General features: G+C 41.3%; 1 protein-coding gene across 2 annotated transcripts in view; it reads left to right on the top strand.

Annotated features, from left to right (window-relative positions):
* The first annotated feature begins 1,510 nt into the window (after positions 1-1,510).
* LOC140479591 (A disintegrin and metalloproteinase with thrombospondin motifs 12-like) overlaps positions 1,511-21,577 on the top strand; it is a 569,904-nt gene continuing 549,837 nt past the window's right edge. For both annotated transcript variants that reach the window (XM_072573412.1, XM_072573420.1), the window contains exons 1-2: positions 1,511-2,386; positions 2,593-2,951. In XM_072573412.1, coding sequence (XP_072429513.1) covers positions 2,263-2,386; positions 2,593-2,951 — 483 coding nt within the window. In that variant the 5' untranslated portion in view covers positions 1,511-2,262. The remainder of the gene's footprint in view (positions 2,387-2,592; positions 2,952-21,577) is intronic.

Consider the following 21,577-nt stretch of genomic DNA (forward strand, 5'->3'; position numbering starts at 1 on the left):
CTTGGAAAAACTGCAAGGATTCACACTCAGATTAAGCCATTTTAAGATACACTACGAACGTTCACTGGTGGCTTTCAAATGAGGGCGGACTGGGGGTTTTGTTAATGTAACGTCCTCGCTCGTAGTTTTGTTAAATTATTTTAAAGACTACGTGATATTGTTATATCCTAGGTGTAGATTGTCAGCATTAATTATTCAGATAAACATCGCGTGTATGTAAAACTGCAAAGTCTTTAGACTACTGATGTAAAATATCCTGGATATTGATTGAAAGAGAAACTCAAAGGCTTTAATTGGTGCATCGCTGTTTGATTTTTTTTAAACTTAAGGTTTTCTAAATGGAACTTATTAAATTGAGGTGCAAAGAATATCTAACGCCACTTCCATTTTGGAGCACTAACGTTTATTCTGTTTCTAATGAAGGCAATGTATGCAGATAATGGAAATCTGGAGCAAACACCAAGAATGCTGGAGAAACTCAGTTGACCTTGTCGCAAAAACAGAAACTGCTGGAATATCTCGGCAGACCTGGCAACATCTGTGGCGAGAGATCAGAGTTCACGTTTCGGCTTGACCCGAAAGCTGAGCTTTTCCTGCAATTTATATTTTTGTTTCTGACTTACAGCATCCGCAGGTTTTTCGTTTTTTCAAAAAAACTTAGGTCTTGTAGTATTTGTGGAGAGAGGGAAACAGTTAACGTTTCAAGTTCAATTCGAGCCCAGTTCTGAGGAAATCACTCTGGCCTCGAAACGTTAACGCTGTTTTTCTCTCTCCACGGATGCTGCCAGACCTACTAAGTTTCTGGAGCAGTGTTTTTGTTGTAAAGCTGAACTGATCGTTCCGAGGCTTGGTTATGAGAAATTCAGCAGCTCTGCCAATGTATACCTTTCAGTGAAGGAGGGCGAGTGTGTCTCTTTAATTTGGTGTTTCGGCAGTCTTATGGCTGCTGAAAGATTTCCAACTTAACCAACTAAATGGGGGTAAATTAGTGCAGATGCTGGAATCTGTATGAAAACGACAAATGCTGGAGGTCCCAGCCGGTCAGGTAGCATCGATGGAGACTCGAAATGTTAGATTGTGCTCGGTCTCCAGGGACGCTGCCTGACCCGCTATATTCTCCAGCATTTGTTGTTTTAACCAGCTGAGTCCTCGTTAGGATGATTTTTGATAGGGTTAAAATGGTTGGATCAATGTCAGTAGTATTCTGCTGAGTGGTTGCCTGACTCCCTCAAAGCACTGCTAATGTCAAACAAACACACTTTAAGAACGTTGCAGTTCGATTTCTAATACAAAACCAAGAAGCATGTTGTAGAAACAGAAACGAATTGAAAGGGCAACGGGGAAACCATGGCTGTGAGGTGCGATCACAGTTATCAGCCTCTCCCCGGAGATGTGACCAAATAGCTGAAGTGAATTTTGATCATCTAAACTGTCTCTCCCCTGCAGCAACTAGATTTGGAGGTCAGACTCCTGATTCATTGGAGCCACAGGAGCTGAAACTGCCTCTGCCACTGACCAATCCTCTTTACTGGGAGGAGGTTGCAATCGGCTCCCAGTTTGTGCCGGGACAGAGAGTGAGAGGGCGGTTTAATTTAAAGAATCAATGGCTAATCACTCAGATCCAGGTCGCATGACGATACACAAACACTTGGCAGATTCTGCTCATTAAAGCTGATGATTCTGTCCTCTCTCACTGACGCCAAGTGCATTTGGAACCCAGAGAAGGGAGGGCTGGAATTCCTTTAAGTATTCCCATTTCCCTCAATCTTGTCAACACAACTGCAACGTGTGAAGAAATCCTGTTATGAACTAATACTGCATTCCTTGGCCAGATTGTCCATTTTCTGAATGAACGAGCGAGGAAATATTTAAATATCAGAAGGCCAACTCAGTGAGGGGGGACGAGGCTTTGATATTTTGCGTTAGTACCTCTGCACACTGTCACTACATGCGATAACATGCATGTTTCGGCACAGGGCTGCACATATTTCCATGTAACTCGAAGTGATCTGCAGGATTAAAAAAAAGTTGGAAACCGCCAAAGGCAGTTATCGAACCCTCCCTCTTCTCTTAAGAAATATTACGCCGAAGTTTTCGATTACTCCTCCTCTGGCCATCGCCTTCCCTTCTTTGTGTCCGACCTCTGTGCTCTGTGTATTCTGTGTGTGTGTGCTGGGGGGAGCCGATCCATGGCCGGGGCCCGCGCTTCGTCCAGTCTGCTTGCAAAACCTCCTTTCAACCGATGCAACTTTTAATGGAACCATGCCTCTTCTGGGCGGACGTTTGATCACGGGTGTCCCTTTCCTCTTCAACGTCTTCAGCTTTGTGGCTGCTTCCCACAGTGACCGTAAGGTGAACAGTTTGCTGTTTGCAGATGAGAAACAAGGTTTGTGTTGGTTTCTCCAACCCCCCCCCCCAATGATTGTTGCTGCACGGAGTGGGTGGATTCGGTCAGGGTTTGAGATTTGGGGATGAGGGGGAGGTGGTGGTAAGGGTCACTCCGGCTAACCGGAATAATCCCATAGTAACGCTCGCGACGTCCTCTGGAGGATCATGCGCTCATGGTTTGTGCCCTTTCATTTTAACTTTCAGAGAAGTTTGTAAGGAGTTTGCAAGGTTATGAAATCGTGCACCCCATCAAAGTGGACGAAAGTGGAGCTATACTGTCCCCGGATGTCACACATTATGTCAACCACGTTAGAAGGCGGGAGCTTGGCAAAAGAGAGGAGCATGTTTATTACCAACTTGTCCACCGAGGGCAAAAGCTGCTATTCAACCTGACACTCAATCGCCCTTTCCTTTCGCCAGGCTATGTCCTGGAGAAAAGATACGGAAATGTAACTGGGACCATCGTTGAGAGTCCTACAGGGAACACGTGTCACTTCCTGGGCAGAGTGGAGCATCCAGATCTGGGGAGTGGCAGTGCTGCTATCAGTACCTGCAGAGGACTGGTAAGTGAGGAAGAGAGCCTGTGCGACCAGCAGAAGATTATGTAAGGACTCAGTTGACTTTAATCTTGGAGGATCTCTGAAGAGAAAGCTTTGGGTCCAGTGGCCCTTCCTCACCTGATTACAGCTAGGAAAAGGTTGGTATGTGTGCCAAAGATGGGATGAAGGGAGAAATAAATAGTATGTGGAGATGGAGCCCTGGGAGTGATAACAATTGGACAAAGTATTCAGTAAAGGTCAGTTTGGGACAATGAATAGCTGCTAATGGGGACTGTTGGTGGCTGACAGTTGTGTTGGTTGTGACAGCAGCCCACATGATGATGGTGCCATGTGGGGTTTGGGGTAAGGACATAGGAGAAGGTGCTCAGGCTCTAAAATTATTGAACTCAATGTCAAATCCAGAAGGCTGCAAGGTCCCCAAATGGATGAGATGCTGGTCTTCTAGCTTGCTGTGAGCTTTGCTGGAACACTGCAGCTAACCTGAGACAGAAATGTTGGCCAGGGAACACAGTGGTGCATCAAAATAGCAGACAACAGGAAGGTCAGGTTCACCTTTGCCAAACAGCTAAGAACAAAAGCACTAGGAGCAGGAATCTGCCACCTAGGCCCTTCAAACCTGCTCCACCATTCAGTAAGATCATGGCTGATTTTTTTTTTTCGTGGCCTCAGCTCCACTTACCTGCCCTCTGGGTTCCTTCTCAATTCACTCCTAAATCTGCTACCCCTAAGTTTGAGGCTATGCCTTCCTATCCTAGTTTCACCCATCAGTGGAAACATTCTCTCTACTTCCTATCTTATCTATTCCCTTCATAATTTTATATGCTTCTGTAAGATCTCCCTCATTCTTCTAAATTCCAATGAATATAATCCCAGTCTACTCAGTCTTTCCTCATCAGTCAACCTCCTCAAATCCAGAATCAACTCCTTTGCAGTCCCTCTAGTGCCAGTATATCCCTTCTCCATTAAGGAGACCAAAACTGCATGCAGTACTCCAGTTGTGGCCTTCCTTTTTGCTTTTAAACTCAATCCCTGTAGCAATGAAGGACAAAATTCCATTTGTCTTAATTACCTATTGCACCTGCAAATCAACCTTCTGTGATTTATGCATAAGGACACCCAGGTCCCTCTGCACAGCAGCAATTTTTTACCATTCAAGTAATAGTCATTTTTAAAGTTATTCCTACAAAAATGGATGACTTCATATTTATTAACATTGTAGTCCATCTGCCAGACCTTTGCACACTCACTTAAACTATCTATTTCCCTTCGCAAAGTTTCATAGTCCTCTGCACACTTTGCTCTGCCACTCATCTTAGTGTCATCTGCAAACTTTAACACATGGTCCCCAATCCAAATCGTATATATAAATTGTGAGTAGTTGTGGTCCCAACACTGATGCCTGAGGCACACTACTAGTTACTGATTGCCAACCAGAATAGCACTTATTTATCCTCACGTTTTGCGCCCTGTTAGTTAACCAATCCTCTATCCATGCTAATACTTTACCCATAATGCCATAGATTTTTATCTTACGCAGCAGCCTTTTATGCGGCACCTTGTCAAAGGCCTTTTGGAAATCTGGATGCACCACATCTACTGGGTCCCCATTGCCCACCGTATTCACAATAATTCATAGAATTCCAGTACATTAGTTAAGCATGACCTGCCCTTCATGAATCCATGCTGTATTTGCCCAATGGGACAATTTCTATCGAGATGCCTTGCTATTTCTTCCTTGATGATAGACTCAAGCATTTTTTTCGACTGCAGAAGTTAAGCTAACTGGTCTATAATTCTCCATCTTTTGTCTACCCCCTTTTTTAAACAGTGGCATCACATTTGCTGTTTTCCAATCTGCTGGAACTGCCCCAGAGTCCAGTGAATTTTGGAAAATTACTGGACGTGCATTTGCTATTTTAATACCCTGGGATGCATTTCTTCAGTGCTAGGAGACTTGTCTGCCCTTAGCTCCTTTAGCTTGCCCAGTACTACTGCTTTTGTGATAATGAGTGTTTCCAGGTCCTCACCTACCTTCGTCTCTTTGTCAATTACTGGCATGTTATTCTATCCTCCACTTGGAAGACTAACACAAAATACCTGTGCAATGCCTCGGCCATTTCCTCATATCCCATAACTAAATCGTCCTTCTTATCCTCTAAAGAACCAATGTTTACCTTAGCCACTCATTTTCTTTTTTTGTATTTCTAAAAATATTTGCTATTTGTCTTTATATTCTGAGCTAATTTATTCTCATAATCCATCTTGCATATCTTTAAAGCTTTTTTTGTGGCTTTTTGTTGACCTTTAAAGTTTTCCCAATCTTTTATTTTCCTGCTGCTCTTGGCAACTTTATATGCCTTCTCTTTCAATTTGATAGCTACCCTTATTTCCTTTGACACCCATGGCAGATTTCCTACAGTCCTTCCTTTTCATTGGTATATACTTTTGCTGAGCACTTTGAAAAATTTGTTTTGAGAACCCTCCATTGTTCATCAACTGCCCCACCATAAAGTCTTTGCTTCCAGTATACTTTAGCCAACTCCTCCCTCATCCTATTGCAGTCTCCTTTTTTTAAGCACAGAACCCTGATATTGGTATGATCTTTACAATTGCCATCTGTATTCTAAATTCAACCAGACTGTGATCACTAAGTTCTGTCTGCAAAGTGTTTATTCACTCTTCCCAGTGTAGAGGAGGCCGCACTGTGAGCAGTGATTGCAGTCTGCTAGATACTGCTCGTATAATGCAGATAAATCACTGCTTCACCACACACCAGGTCTTGTCATCACATAGGCTGCTTCCACAACCATCCCATTCTCAGCTACTAATGGTCCCAGTTAGCAGGTATTGATTCTGCCAGGTTAACTTTTACCCATTCCTTTGTTTGTCCCACTGTTTTTCTTTCCCCCGGGCTCCATCTCCAACTCTGGGTCACTCCTTCACGCACCACATTATCAGCATATTATTACCGACCTTTTCCTAGCTACTTAAAAAAAACTTTAAAGTTCTGCAGATGCTATAAGTCAGGAAAAAAAACACAGAAATTGCTGGAAATCTCAGCAAGTCTGGCAGCATCTGTAGAGAGGAGTCAGAGTTCACGTTTTGCCTCCGGTGACCCTTCCTCAGAACTCCGAACCTGCTGAATTTTTCCAGCAATTTCTGTTTTTTTTTCCCGAGTTGCTGTCAGTTCTAGAGAAAGTTGACTGGATCTGAAACATTAACTCTGATTTCTCTCCACAGATGCTGCCTGACCTGCTGGGTTTTCCCAGCAATTTCTATTCTTGTTCTCATTTTCGATTCCCAGTATCCGTAGTTCTTTGAGTTGTTTTGGCTTTAATCTTATTGGTAGGAGGCAAATTAGCTGTTCTTTCTCACCAGTCAATTCCAAAACAAAGCTCTACTGATTGATTGATTGGCTTCCCAAGACGTGAAGGAACACATCACAGCACACACCAGAAATGTGATTAGACGTGTCAAGGTTTGCCAGTAGAGCTTTGCAGTCATTCATACAGAACAAAGCTGCTAATGCTGGAGGTCTGAAATCAAACTAGAAAATATTAGAAATGATTAGTGAACTAAAATCAGTTTCTATGGAGAGAAATTAGTAATTTGTTTCAAGCACAACCCCGTGTTAATTCGATTGGCTCCTCCTCTCCACAACTACTTTTCCTGAATTGTTGAGTGATATATCGATAAATGTGAGGTTATCCAGTTTGGTAGCAAAATCAGGTAGGCAGACATTACTTGAATGGGGATAGTTTGAGAAAGGGAGAGGTGAAATGAGACCCGGGTACCTGTGCGCATCAGTCACCCAAAGTAAGCATGCAGGTACAGCACTGAAAATGTGTTGCTGGAAAAGCGCAGCAAGTCAGGCAGCATCCAAGGAACAGGAGAATCGACATTTCGGGCATGAGCCCTTCTTCAGGAATCTGCCTGCTGTTCCTATGCAGGTACAGCAGGCAGTGAAGAAGGCAACTGGAACATTGGCCTTTATAGCAACAAGATTTAAATACAAGAGCAGGAATGTTTGTTACAAAATTGTACATGGTCATAGTGAGATCACACCTGCAGTATTATGTGCAGATCTGGTCTCTGTACCTGCAGAAAGATGTTCTGGCTATGGAGTGATTGCAGCAAAGGTGTACCAAAACTGATTCCTGGCATGGCATCACTGACTTTTGAAGAAAGACTGGAGTATTTAAGATTATATTCACTGGAGTTTAGGAAAATGATGGGAGTTGTCTCATGGAAAGCTATAAATATCTAACAGATCTAGACAGGGTAGATGCAGGAAGGATATTCCCATTAGCGAGGAAGTCCAGAAGCAAGGGTCAGAGGATATGGTGTGGGCCACTCAGGACTGAGGGGAAGAAATTCCTTCACACAGAAAGTGGTGAATCTCTGACATTCTCTGCCACAGAAAGCGGTTGAGGCTAGTTTCAAGGAGTTGGATGTAGATTTTAGGACTGAAGGGATCAAATGGTATGGGAAGGAACATGATACTGAATTGGATGGTAAGCCATGACTACATTGATTGATGAAGTAGATTCAATGGACCAAATAGCTCCTGTTTTCTATGTTTCAATGTCATGTTTAATTCTCAACACAATTACCCCGTATTAACACTGTATTCTCCTTGCTCCTCAGCTATATGGTTTCCGTACCACAGAAGTGCAAGATAAGGCAGTGTTTTAACTTTTTCTGAAGATAGCATTGTTCTAGCTCAAGACTAGATCAGTACATTACTCTGTTGGTGAAAAGAGATAAGTTGACAAATTCGCTGATGAATAAGACCAGAAGAAAGAGGAGCAAAAAATAGTTCATTGACGCAAAGGAGTTGGCTTTGCCTTTTTAATGGATAATAGCTGATCTGACAACCCTCTACTCGACTTTGCTGCCTTATCCTTTGATTCCCTTACTGATTAAACATCTGTCTATCTCAGATTTCAATACATTTAATGACTGAGCCTTGGCAGCTTTCTGTGGAAAAGAATTTCAAAGATGACTATCTTTTTGAATCCTCCCCATCTTTGTTTTAAACAGGAGACCACTTTGGGATTATATCCAGGCCCTGTTCTTTCTTACAAACCATCTCTCTACATCTACCCTGTCAAGCTAGCTATGAACCTCAGATGTTTCACTAAGGATTCTTCTCAACTCCTGTGAGTGCAGCCCCACCCTATCCAGTCTCTCCTCATACAAATATCCTGCTGTACCTGGAATCAATGGAACATTTTCCAGACTGCCTCTGATGCCAGTATGTCTTTCATTTAGATAATGGGTGGAAAACTCTTCACATTGTTCGAGGTGTGGTCTGACTATTGCATTGTGTAATTTTAGCCAGATCTCATTCTTATACTCTAGTCCCTTACAAATATAAACTTATGTTCCAGTTTCCTTCCCCACGTGCATGTCATCCTTTTATTGCGATTTGTGCACAAGGATGGCCAGTTCTGTGTGCTGCAGCTTTCTGCAGTCTTTCTCTATTTAAATAGTACTCCCTATTTAATAATAATAGGAATTCTCCATCTTTTTGATAAAAGTTTATATGATGGGTGGAGAGTCGCAGGACAGGAAGGTTCCTGGATAATCTCGGATGCCATGAGCTAATTGCAGTTTGCTTAGATTTAGCTCATTGTAATTGGTGTCACCTATAACATCTATCAAACCATATATGTATGCATGTGAAAAAAAAAGTGAAGCCTATGCTGCTGAATAGCCATGTGGTACTCACTGCTGAAATGCTGAGCAATAACTATATGTACAAAGTATAGAGGTGCCGGTGGAATTGTGATCTGGTAAGGAGCACAGTATTGAGGAAACAGGGAAACGAGATGAAAATGGATCTTTCTTGAAAAAGTAAAACATTAATTTTATCAAATCTCTTTTAGATGATGAATCTCAACAACAGTTTGACATTGAGGAAAACTCTGTGGACATTGAAGTGCTTTTTTCATTGTACTGTGTTTTCTCTTTTAAAGTGTGTCAAATGGACCTTAATGTTACTCTTTGCACTGCTCTTAAAAATTGTATTTGTGTCAAATCTACAGAGGCATTTTAACTCTAACCATGAAACTATATTCTAACAAATCTTAAACTTTCATTGCTTTGACATTATTTACCACCTGCACGTTTTGTAGTTCAAGAGAGCAGTGTGGTGCTGTGAGGAGAGAAACATTTTCTAGCCTTGTTCATTCTACATTTCAGGTCAATATAATTCTTTTGAGCCAAGTTATTTTAAATTGTATTTGTCAAAGGATGCAGTCATTGTCAAATCAAATATATTGTTGATCCCTTATCATAGTGAAGAAGATGCAATGAGCTGCCTTCTTGAATTGCTGCAAATCTTGGGGTACATGCTGTTAGGAAGGACTCTTAAAATTGTGAACCAGTGATAGTGAAGGAACAGTAATATAATTCCATATTCAGTTGGTGTGTGGCTTGAGGCTACATGAATGTGGTGGTGTTCCTATATATTTGTTGCACTAGACCTTCAAGAGCTTGAAGGTTTGGGAGATGCTGTCAAAAGAAACTTGATGAGTTACTGCAGTGAAACTTGTAGATAGTACACAATGCTGTGCCTGTGAATTACAAGTGAAGGGACTGAATGATAAAGGTGGTGGATGCAGTGCTAGTCAAGTGAACTTTTGTCCCATATGATGTCAAGTTGACTGTTGGAGCTGTACTCATCAAGGCAAGTAAGGTATTCCATCACATTGTTGACTTGAGCCTTCTAGAGAGTGGACAGGCATTGAGGGAACTGGAGATGAATGACCTCCTGTTGAATTCCTAGAATCATACAGTTTTAACATCATTGAAAGAGATCCTTTGATCCATCCTATTCATGTTGGTCATCAAGTATCTGACCATTTTCCAATACTTGACTTCTAGCCTCACATGCAATTTCAAGTGCTCCCCTAAATACTTAGAGTCATAGAGACGTATAACACGGAAACAGACTCTTTGGCCCATATATCCACCTCTTCCTCAGGAAGTTCACTCCACACCCGAACCACCTTGTGTGTTCTTAAAAAAAAAGCCTCCCATGTTTTTTTTCTTAGATGTGTTGAGGGTTCCCACCTTTTGTATATTTGTATACCTCCTGCCGAAGGTATTATGAGCAGAACTCTATGGAAACAAAGAAAATAACAGCAGAAGTAGGCCATTCAGCCCTTCAATCCTGACAGTCATTCAATACGGTCTTGGCTGATCATCAAACTCTGCATCCTGTTCCCACTTTCACCCCATACCCTCTGATCCTTTTAGCCCTAAGAACTATATCTAACTCCTCCATGAAAATATTCACTGTTATGGCTTCAAGTGCGTTTTGCAGTAGGGATTGCCACAGGCTCATCACTCTCTGAGTGAAGACATTCGTCCTCATCCCTGAACTAAATGGCCTCTCCCAAATCCTTAGACAATGAAACTTGGTTCTAAACTCCCTGGGTCATTTTTGCATTTGTCCTGTTGCATCTGTTGGAATTTTAAAAGTTCCTATCAGGTATAATTCCATTAGTATGATTAGGTCAGGCTGATGTTTGATTAGATTATGGGGTGTGTGATGTAAGATGCATGATTTATTTACTTCAATATTTATTTTTGCATTTTTGAATTTTGAGCTAGTAGCATATTGGTTTTCAGTGTGTCCGGAGGGATTTATTGATTAACTTCCTGGCAAGCCATGGCATTTTGTTTTCATTTCAAAGAGTTTGTGAGTGAACAAAGTAAGTCACATATTGCATTAGGGCTTTCAGGTCAAAGATTCTGGATTCATTTTGGGAGGCTCAGGAGAACCACTGATAGCTTGGGGAAAGAACACTATTGTTTCAGTTTTAGGGCAGTTTGTTCAATTCTTTGCTGAAGCTGGATGTGTAAAACAGCTTCTTGGGAAAGGGAGTTCAAGGAAGAGATTACCTCAGTGTGAGGGTTGGTTTAAGCATTTCAGACCAGAAATGCTTGGTTAAAACCCTGAAGGGGGATATTTGAAGCTGAGAGAGTTGTAATTCAGTTGATTGAAGACTCCAGGAAGAGGTATCAGTTTCTCATGGCTAGGACTTGAAGCTACAACTAAGTCAAATTCTATGTGGAATAGAGAAGTGCAGTCTCTATGAAGGCTGAGTATTGGAATGTTGTTGGGATTAATGGGATTGTTTCAAAGTTGTTAAATGTGTGTTACATCTAAATAGTTTTGTTTATTCTACTTTATTTCTTTTGTATAATAAACATCTGTTGTATTCTTAAAACCAAAAATGCAGTATAATGTGTTTGTGTTTTTAAAACCAATACAAATATGAACTATCAAGTCAGGTTTCAATCTGGGAGCTGATTTGTTCAGTAACAGCATCAACTGGGATCATTACAGAGAGTTTTGGTACAAGTCCCCAGTTGTTGGTCAGGAGGTCTTCGCAGGCCGAAAGGGACTGACTTTGCCATTGTTTTCTCCTGTGCCTAGACTGGTGTTTTTTTTTAGGTTTTGTAGCAGTTTGATACTGAGTGGTTTGCAAGGCAGTGTACAAGGTCTGGGATTGTTTGTAGGCCAGACCAAATAAGGACAGCAGATTTCTGTACCTTAACAACATTCATGAACCAATTTTAGGGACACTCAGTAATGTTTGTTTGCCATGCGGCAAGGTTTGAATTCCAGACTTCAGTAAATTCAAATTTCACCATTTGCTGGAGCAGGATTGGGACTGTAAGAAACTATAGAGAGATGTGAATGCAGCCCAGGCCATCACACAAGCCAACTCCCATCCATTGACTCCATCGTGGAAAACCAGCCAACATAATTGAAGACCCCTCCCATGCCAGCCATAATTTCTTCTAACCTCTCTCGTTAGGCAGAAGATACAAAAACTTAAACACACATAACGGCATCATCATCCCCCCCCCCCCCGTGATTAAATTGCTGAATGGACCTTTCAAATTTCAAATCTAATGTTGGTCTTTTACAGCTGCACAGGAGGTGTACCTTTTGTATGCCTTGCTCTGTTCAATTTCCCTATGATCTGTATGTCCTTCCATATTATGATATACCTGTACAGCGTGCAAAACAAAAATTTTCAGTGTGCATAGGTACATGTGAAAAAAACAAATCAAATCAAACCATACCTCCAGATCATTAGCCTTGAACTCAGAACTGTTAATGTAGTGACATTAACACTGTGCCACTGCCTCTCTCTGAATTTTTGTCACTATTTACCCAATAACCAAATGCTAACTTTTAATAGGGCACTGGTCTAAAGATTTAGTGACTTGAAAGTCAGGTATACAAGGGCAACAAGTCATTCTGTCAGCGATTGGTGGTTGGAGAGTAAGAATGGAGTGCTGTCATGAAGAAATAAATTCTCTCCAGCAGTAACAGTAGATTTTAAGCACCGTGCTCAAGAAAAGTTTATAGCACCAGGAAATTTAAGGTTTGCTTGCACAAAACCGATTCCTCAAATCATGTGTCTCACTCTTATGTCGATGGGATCAAATAAACACTTAAATTGAAGCGTTTAAATTTTAAACAAAGTACGCAGCAATTGTCATGCTTCATGCAGCTGTGTTAAGCTGCATTTAGTTTTGATAGCTTTTAATATTTTTTCTAAAACCTATGATGAAATGCTAAAATCCCTGGCCAGGAGCTGAGATTTCAGTCATTTGTGGTGCACTCTTTGGACAAATGCTTTTCCAAATAATGTAATGGAAATGGCCATGTACAATTGTAAAATTACATTCACTAGACTTAGATCTTGTCCTTTCCACTTCTTTGTGTTACTTGTTGGTGCTGTCAGTGTCAATAAATCTTGTATTAAAAACTGGACACTCATCTATGGAGCCATAATTTTGAGTGACATTTCACGTTACAACCAGTAGGTGACACATATCTGCCTAAAAGGACGCACAGAAATTTCTGTCTGTGTTGATCTTGGGGTTAATGTTGAATTTGTCTGTGAACTTTCTGCTTCATTACAGAGACTGCATACCCAATGAATCACTTTATCAGCCCAATTTTCCAATAAGTCTAGGATATTCGTCAGGATGTATTGTTTATTTAAAAAATATAAATCATGGTGGACAGAGAAGAGGGTTACCTCAGATTACAAAAGGATCTGGACCAGATGGGCCAATGGGCTGAGAAGTGGCAGATGGAGTTTAATTCAGATAAATGCGAGGTACTGCATTTTGGGAAAGCAAATCTTAGCAGGATTTATACACTTAATGGCAAGGTCTGAGGGAGTGTTGCTGAACAAAGAGACCTTGGGGTGCAGGTTCATAGCTTCTTGAAAGTGGAGTCGCAGGTAGATACGATAGTGAAGAAGGCATTTGGTATGCTTTCCTTTATTGGTCAGAGTATTGAGTACAGGAGTTGGGAGGTCATGTTGCAGCTGTACAGGACATTGGTTAGGCCACTGTTGGAATTATGCGTGCAATTCTGGTCTCCTTCTTATTGGAAAGATGTTGTGAAACTTGAAAGCGTTCAGAAAAGATTTACAAGGATGTTGCCAGGGTTGGAGGATTTGAGATACAGGGAGAGGCTGAACAGGCTGGGTTGTTTTCCCTGGAGTGTCGGAAGCTGAGGGGTGACCTTATAGAGGTTTACAAAATTATGAGGGGCATGGATAGGATAAGTGGACAAAGTCTTTGCCCTGGGGTCGGGGAGTCCAGAACTAGAGGGCATAGGTTTAGGGTGAGAGGGGAATGATATAAAAGAGACCTAAGGGGCAATGTTTTCACACAGAGGGTGGTACGTGTATGGAATGAACTGCCAGAGGATGTGGTGGAGGCTGGTACAATTGCAACATTTAAGAGGCATTTGGATGGGTATATGAATAAGAAGGGTTTGGAGGGATATAGGCTGGGTGCTGGCAGGTGGGACTAGATTGGGTTGGGATATCTGGTTGGCGTAGACTGGTTGGACTGAAGGGTCTGTTTCCATGCTGTACATCTCTATGACCCTATGACTCTACTGAAATTAAATGCCTCTATTTAGCTAATTTACCATTGAAGAAGTTCACTGGCCACCTCACAATACAAGTTGACCATTGAAGCTATACCTAAAGCATTGGGTGCTTTTATTCAACAAAATTGGGATGTGTTTTTTGCTCAAAGTTTCACTCCCCCAAGCTCCCACCCCCCACCATCCATTTGACCATAATTACAGTGTTAGTTTGGTGATCTGTCGCTTTGTAATTATTCCAGTAACTTTAGCCAAGTGGAGAAATTGTTTGCATCTCTTCATAGTCCCTTTCCTTTTGGGATGGAGGATGGGGGTGCTGGTCAATGAGGCATTGTAATCATTAACCATTTATGATATCTTAGCAATTACCCTTGGTATTTCTGTTTTAGGAAATAGTTGAAGAGTATTAGTGTTGAATTTGAGTTCACAAATCTCTTACATTTTTAACTTATTTTCTTATTTGGCTATGCTAATTTTTATATGTGTGCGTATCTGCTAGCATCTCTGTAGGACAGCATGTTCAAAGTGGTGTGTATAACGCCTGATACCTAGTGTTTTAGAACTTGTTTATTTGTGGCCATAGTCCAACACACATTGCACAATGATGTAGCTTTAAAACATACCTTCCACTTGCTTGGCAGATGCAGGGATAGCCCTGCTTCCGAAAGCATTTCCCTGCGGATGAGCATGAAAAAGAGATGAACAATATTGTACCTTAGTACTGATAAGAACCTACAGCCAAGTAAATCATAATTGGAAACAGATGGAGTAGTATATCTGCCAAGGGACACAGATGGTCTGGCAAAAAAAAAATCACAAGTGGTTCATGAGCTGTGCTATGTGTACAGTTTTCTTATTGCATACTTTGTTTAACTTGTTTGGATTAGGATTGGTCTGTCCTGGGACTGAAATATGTGGAAAACCTATCTGTGGTAGTGATCACATATGCTACAGCTGTTTCACTGTGAGCTTTATGAATTGGTGCATTATTGACGATACTGTCTATTGGTTTCTTTCAGAACATATGTCTAAATTTGCTCTCAGAAAATGCCTCCACTTTTTTTACTCTGTAAGAACAAACCTCACAATCATTGTTTTGTGGTCTTTTACCCTCAGAACTTTCTCTCTTTTGTGCAGTTTGAAAATTATTTACATTATGATTGACTGGACGTTTCAGCTGACAATGACATGTCAAGGGCAACAGGTCATCTTCTTAATCAAAAAGATTTAAGCATTGAGAAATACATAGTTAGGGAGGAAAAGTGAATTGGAGTCAAAAAAGAAGAGAAGAACGATGCGATTAAGAGAAACAAAAAAAAATCACAAAGGAAACATGAAAAAATTGTAAACATAATTTTTTTTTCAAATCTGTTAGGATGAGTTGACATTCAGGAATCATATACTCTCAAGATCAGAAAGTTTGATGAGCAATTACATTAACCATTATTGCATCGCTAACAGTCTTCTTATATTGTTAACTATATGCTGTACCTTTTGACAATGAATTGAAAGTGCAATTGATGGGTAAAGTTCTGGATGTATCAGAAAAGTCATGGGTGAAATGCCATGTGTATGAGACAAATCACTTTGACTGCATGGAATATACAGCAGAGTTCTGAAAGAAATAGTGGAGGAGATTGTCGAGTTAGTGGTGGTAGTCTTTCAGGACTCACTGGAGTCAGAGAGGTTCATAGAGGACTGGAAAATAGCCAGTGGAATACCCCTGGTTCAAGAAAGGAGGGAGAGAGGTAGAAGACAGGAAACATAATGTTCATCAGCCTGACCTTGGTCGTTGGTAAGATTTTCAAGTCCATTATTTATGATGAGATTGCGGATACTTGGTAGTGCATGGTAAAAAAAATAGAGTGGAGTCAGCACGGTTTCATCAAGTGGAAGTCATGTTCACAAATCTGTTAGAATTCTTTGAAGAGAAAGTTAGACAAAGGAGAGCTAATGGATATGATCTATTTTGATTTCTTTTGACAAAGGGCCACAGGAGGCTGCTAAATTAGGGGCAAGGCACTGGCATGGATAGAGGATTGGCTGACTGGCAGAGATGAGAATAGGAATAAGATGGCAGCTGGTGAATAGTAGACTTCCATACGGGTAAGCGTTGGGACGTTATACACTAATTATCTGGATGAAGGAACTGAGGGCACTGTTTGCAGGTGGCACAAAGATAGGTTGAGGGTCAAGTAGTGTTGAGGAAGCATGGAGGCTGCAGAATGACTTGGAAATGCTCAAGAGTGGGCAAAGAAGTGGCTGATGGAATATAATGTGGGAAAGTGTGAGGTTCATGTTTTAGTAGGAGGAATAGAGACATAGCCTATTCTCTGAAGAGGGGAATGGCTTTGGAAATCTGAAGCATAAAGGCACTGGGGGTTATAGTTGAGGATTCTCTTAAGGTTAGCATTCAGGTTCAGTTGGCGTCAGAAAGTAAATGAAATGTTGGTATTCACTTTGAGAGCTAGCAAACAAGAGTAGAGAAGTATAGCTGAGGCTGTATAAAGCTCTAGTCAGACCACATTTGGAATATATGGAGCAGTTTTGGACACCAGTGAGCAACAGCTGAGCATGCTGGGTCTGTACTCGAAGGATGTTTAGAAGGATGAGGAGGGATCTGATTGAAACTTACAGAATACTGAGATGTCTAGATAAAGTGGACTTGGAGAAGATGTTTTTATTAGTACGAGGGACTAGGACCTTGGGATACAGCCTCAGGGTGAAGGGAACTGGGGTAAGGAGGAATTTCTTCAGCCAGAGTGCAGGAACTCCATGGAACTCATTGCTGCAGTGGGCTGTAGAAGTCAAGTCATTGAGTGCATTTAAGACAAAGATAGACAGGCTCTTGGTTAGTAAGAGGATCAAGGGTTATGGGGGAAAGGTGGGAGGATGGGCTTGAGAAATATTTCAGCCATGATTGAATGGCAGAGCAGATTCAATGGGCTAAATGGTCTAATTCTGCTTTTATATCTTTTGGTCTTATGGTCTAAATGGAGGAAGAATGTAACTTAAGCAGCATGTTCTAAACATTTGCAGGTCACTGCCCAACATTTCAATCCCTGACCTTGCTTGCTGGTCTAATTTTCACATTAATAACGGCATGCATCAGGAACTTTTCATTTCTTTTTCCAGGAAGATTTGGACTGTTAGGCCCTCTGTGACTATTGGAGGAAGAATACATCCCTGCTTGAATGAAGAACAGCACAAGATATTTCTAAAAATGAGTTGTCAGCCTGGTGAAAAAGAAAATCAGGTTATTTGCATGACAGATAGTGTAAATATCAAGTGATTGACAGAACTAAGTGATCTCACCCCCAATGGATCAGATCCAAACTCTGCAGGCCTGTCACATCTAGTCGTGAATGATGGTGGACAATTTAACAGCTCATTGGAGGAGGAGGTTCCATAAACATCTCACCCTTGATAATAAAGGAACCCAGCTCATTGATGCAAAAGATGTGACTGAAGCATTCGCAACAAAGCTCCATCTTAGCCTCCTCCAGTGGTCCCCACCATCACAGATGTGAGATTCCCAGCCAGTTTAATTCACTCCACTTAGTACCAAGAAATGGTTAGAGGCACCGGACAACATTCTGACAATAGTACTAAACACGTGTGCTCCAGGACATTCTGCACCCCTGGCCAAACTATTCCAGTATTACTGCAACACTGACAAAATGTAAACTTGCCCAGATATGTCCTATACACACAAATTAGGACAGATTGAACTTAGCTAATTACCGCTTTATCAGTCTGCTCTTGATCATCAGTAAAGTGATGGAAGGTGTCATCAACAGTGCTATCAAGCAGCACCTGCTCAGCAATAACCTATTCAGTGACGCCCCGTTTGGGTTCCACCAGGGTCACTCAGCTCCTGACCTCATTACAACCTTGATTCAAACATGGACAAAAGAGCTGAATTCCAGAAGTGAGGTGAGAGTGACAGTTCTTCACATAAAATTCATATTGACAGAGTGGGGCATCAATGACCTCCAGTAAAATTGGAGTCAGTGAGTATTGGAGCCAAACAGTCTGCTGGTTGGAGTCATATCTGACACATAGGTGATTGTGTCAAATAGCTCCAGGATATCCCTGCATGAGTTCCTCAGGATAGTGTCCTAGGCCCAACCATCTTCAGCTAACTCCTTAGATACTGAAGCAATCCATGTCCATGCAGCATGATGTGGACAAAATCAAGGCTTGGGTTGACAAATGGCAAGTAACAAATGTCTGGCATTGGTCAGTTCCATCATGAGAGATCGTATCTGACAATCTGTCCTGGACCTCCAATGTAGATGCGATGGTCAAGAATGCACAAAAATGTCTCTTACTCATGCTTTGGAGATGCTGGTGTTGAACAAAGTTGGCATGTCCATAAGGATCTTCACTATGGTGTCCAGACGCACCATTGAAAGTATTCTATCTGGGTGCATTATGGCCAGGTATGGCAAACAGTTCTGCCCAAGACTGTAAGAAAGTATGGAAAGTTGTGTGCACAGCCCAGACCATCATGGAAGCCAACTTTCCATCCATGGACTCTATTCACACTTCATGTTGCTGCAGAAAGGCAGCTAACATCATTGAAGACCATTCCCATCCTGATAATGCTCTCTTCACATCTCTTCCATCAGGCAGAGATACAGAAGCTTGAAGACCGGCACCAACAGGTTCAAGAACAGCATTTTTCCTGCCCTCATTAGACTGCTGAATGGACCTCTCTCACTTCAAATAATGTTGATGTTGCTAATGGTGATCTTGCTTTGTGCACCTGCTGTACAGGCGTAACCTTGTATTCCTCACTTTGTCTAAGTACCTTATGATCTGCATGTCCTTGTTTGCTATGATCAATCTGTACTGCTCACAAAACAAAACTTTTCATTGTACTTAGGTACCTGTGACTACAATAAATCAAACCAACAGTCAACCATCCACCCTAGACACTCAATGGCATTACCATCTCTGAATTCCCCATAACCAAAATCCTGGGGTTACCTTGGACCAGAAACTGAACTGACCTAGCCATTATAAATACTGTGGCTACATTAGCAATTCAGATGCTGGGTGTATGCAGCAAGTATCTTTTCTACGGGACAACATTCCTTGAAGGCGTGTGCATACAGGGCTCCAACACTCCTCACATGGCAACTGGCATTCAGAGGTTACGCCTATCCTGAGCTCCCTGCTTTGCACAGATCTTGTAGGCCTATGCAGTTGGAAAGAGAATTAGAATGAATATTGCTTCTGATACCCAATGCCTAGCCGCCATCTGCAAGACACACAAGTGTGATGGAATACTGTCCATTTGCTTGCATACTGTAGCTCCAGCAGCCTTTAGAGAGACACAACCTTGTTAAAACCAAGCACACAATATGCTTAATGGAGCACAATCTTTGTTTGAGATCTTACTTGTCCAGTCATCACATAACCTGGGATCATAACAAAGCAGACTTCTCCATGAAGTTCAAAATTAATGGAGCTTGATTAAAGTTTACTTTACCTTGTGGTTTGTGAGAAGGACTAACCAGGCTTACAACACTCTGAAGTTATACTGTACAATTATTACTTGTCCATTTATTCAATTTGTTCAACAGTTTATAGTTGAACAGTTTATAGTATGGTTTATTGTTCTACTTTGAGAATTTGGAGAAGGTATCATGAGGTTGTGTATACGTCAGTTAAACTACAGTCATGAGTTTTCTGTTTTACTCTTGACCTTGCAACAATTATTTTGACATTCAATACAACTGACAAAAATATCTAATGTGGGGTCACAAAGACCTTAATTTAAAATATTTAGCTCACATATGTTTTCTTTTGGAGATATAGATATGATATAATGCCATTAACCACCTTTTGCCTTTGTGATCATTATTCAATCATCAACCTTGATAGCGAGTGCTAGATTTTCCTTTGTGACCACCAATTTTTCTTGTATTTTTCATTTTCTGGAATGTCTTGTTAACACAGTTGTTGGAATGACATCGCCGTAAAGACTTTATTGTTACGACAGCAATGTCCACCAGCACTAGAAATTGACAATAACTGCAATTGTGCCTGTGTGGTTCACACATAGAGAACAAACATTTATGACATGTTTCCTCATGGTTGACCCCTCATTCTGATACTGTGACCTAGACTCCTCAATCAGGAGAAATAGCCAACCAGCATCTACCCTGTCAACTTATGAACTTTAGACATTATAATTAGATTGATTTAAAGACTGCAAGCCCATTCTGTAACAGCAGAATCCTAAAGATTGTGTTCCTTATTTACACTGTCCAAGGTGCTACTTTATAGAGTGGGAAGAGGGATGAAGGTTGAATTTAGGGGCTACAGGTTGGTAGTTTGAATGTGCAAGAATTGTATTTCCTGTGGTGTAGGGTTATAACCATAGAGAGAATTATTCTGTAGTCACTCAGCTCCTAGTAATCTACTCACCTTCTAAACCCAGGAACATTTCCATCTTGGACAAGGGCAGCAGATACATGGGAAGACACCACCTGCAAGTTCCCCATTCACTGCCCTGACTTGGAAAAACGTCACCATTCCTTCAGTATTGCTGGGTCAAAATTCTGGAATTCTCTTGTTAATGGTGTTGTGGGTTAACTTCCAGCATGTGGAATGCAGTGGTTCACGAACTTAGCTCACCACCGCCTTCTCAAGGGGCAACTGGAGCAATGAATGATGACCAACCAGTGACACTTATGATCAATGTTCCATAAGTGAATACAAAGAGGAACATTGATCATAGTTGAATTGACCTGTTAACCATTGCATGGCTTAAAGATTTGACTGTAACTTTGAAACTAAGGCTGTGTGATCTAAGACCGATTTTATAAGTTCTGATATTAATAAGCAGATAATATATTGTGCGTCCAGTGAGTTTTGAGAAGATTTATAGCTCACATTGAAGTTCTGGATATAGGTTTGGTCACTGAGCTGGAGGGTTCATTTTCAGACAGTTCATCACCATACTAGGTAACATCTTCAGTGAGCCTCCGGACGAAACCAAGGGCATGTTTTGTGCCAGGCAGTATTGCTAGAGGAAATCTTTCTACTTAGAGTAGCGTGATGCTATTGCTATGTTGTGATGAAAAGTTAATATTAGCAGCAACCAGTGCATCATATGATTCATGAAATAAAAAGGAGTTGGAGGAAATAACAATTGCAACCTAAATGACCCACTTTATTATTTCAAATTCCATAAAGTTTATGCTGGGGTGGCATGGTGGCTTAGTGGTTAGCACTGCTGTCTCCCCGCGCCAGGGACCTGCATTTGATTCCAGCCTTTGGTGACTGTCTGTGTGGAGTTTGCGCATTCTCCATGTCTGTGTGAATTTCCTTCAGGTGCTCTGGTTTCCTCCCACAATCCAAAGATGTGTAGATTAGGTGAATTGGCCATAATAAATTCCCCATAGTGTTCAGGGATGTGTAGATTAAGTGCATTAGTTAGGGGTAAATGTAGAGTGGTACGGGAAATGGGTCTGCATGGGTTGGTCTTTACAGTGTCACTGTGAACTTGTTGGGCCAAATGGCCTGTTTCCATTTTGTAGGGATTCTAACTAAGAAAAAAGTTATTTTGCCCATTAGTGTTTATGCATCATGAGTGCAAGCTTTCCCCCCCCCCCCCCATTTTATTATTGGAAATGTTGATGCTTAGACAGATATGGATGTATTTGGACAA

Source organism: Chiloscyllium punctatum, chromosome 1, assembly GCF_047496795.1.
Source record: "Chiloscyllium punctatum isolate Juve2018m chromosome 1, sChiPun1.3, whole genome shotgun sequence".
NCBI lineage: Eukaryota > Metazoa > Chordata > Chondrichthyes > Orectolobiformes > Hemiscylliidae > Chiloscyllium > Chiloscyllium punctatum.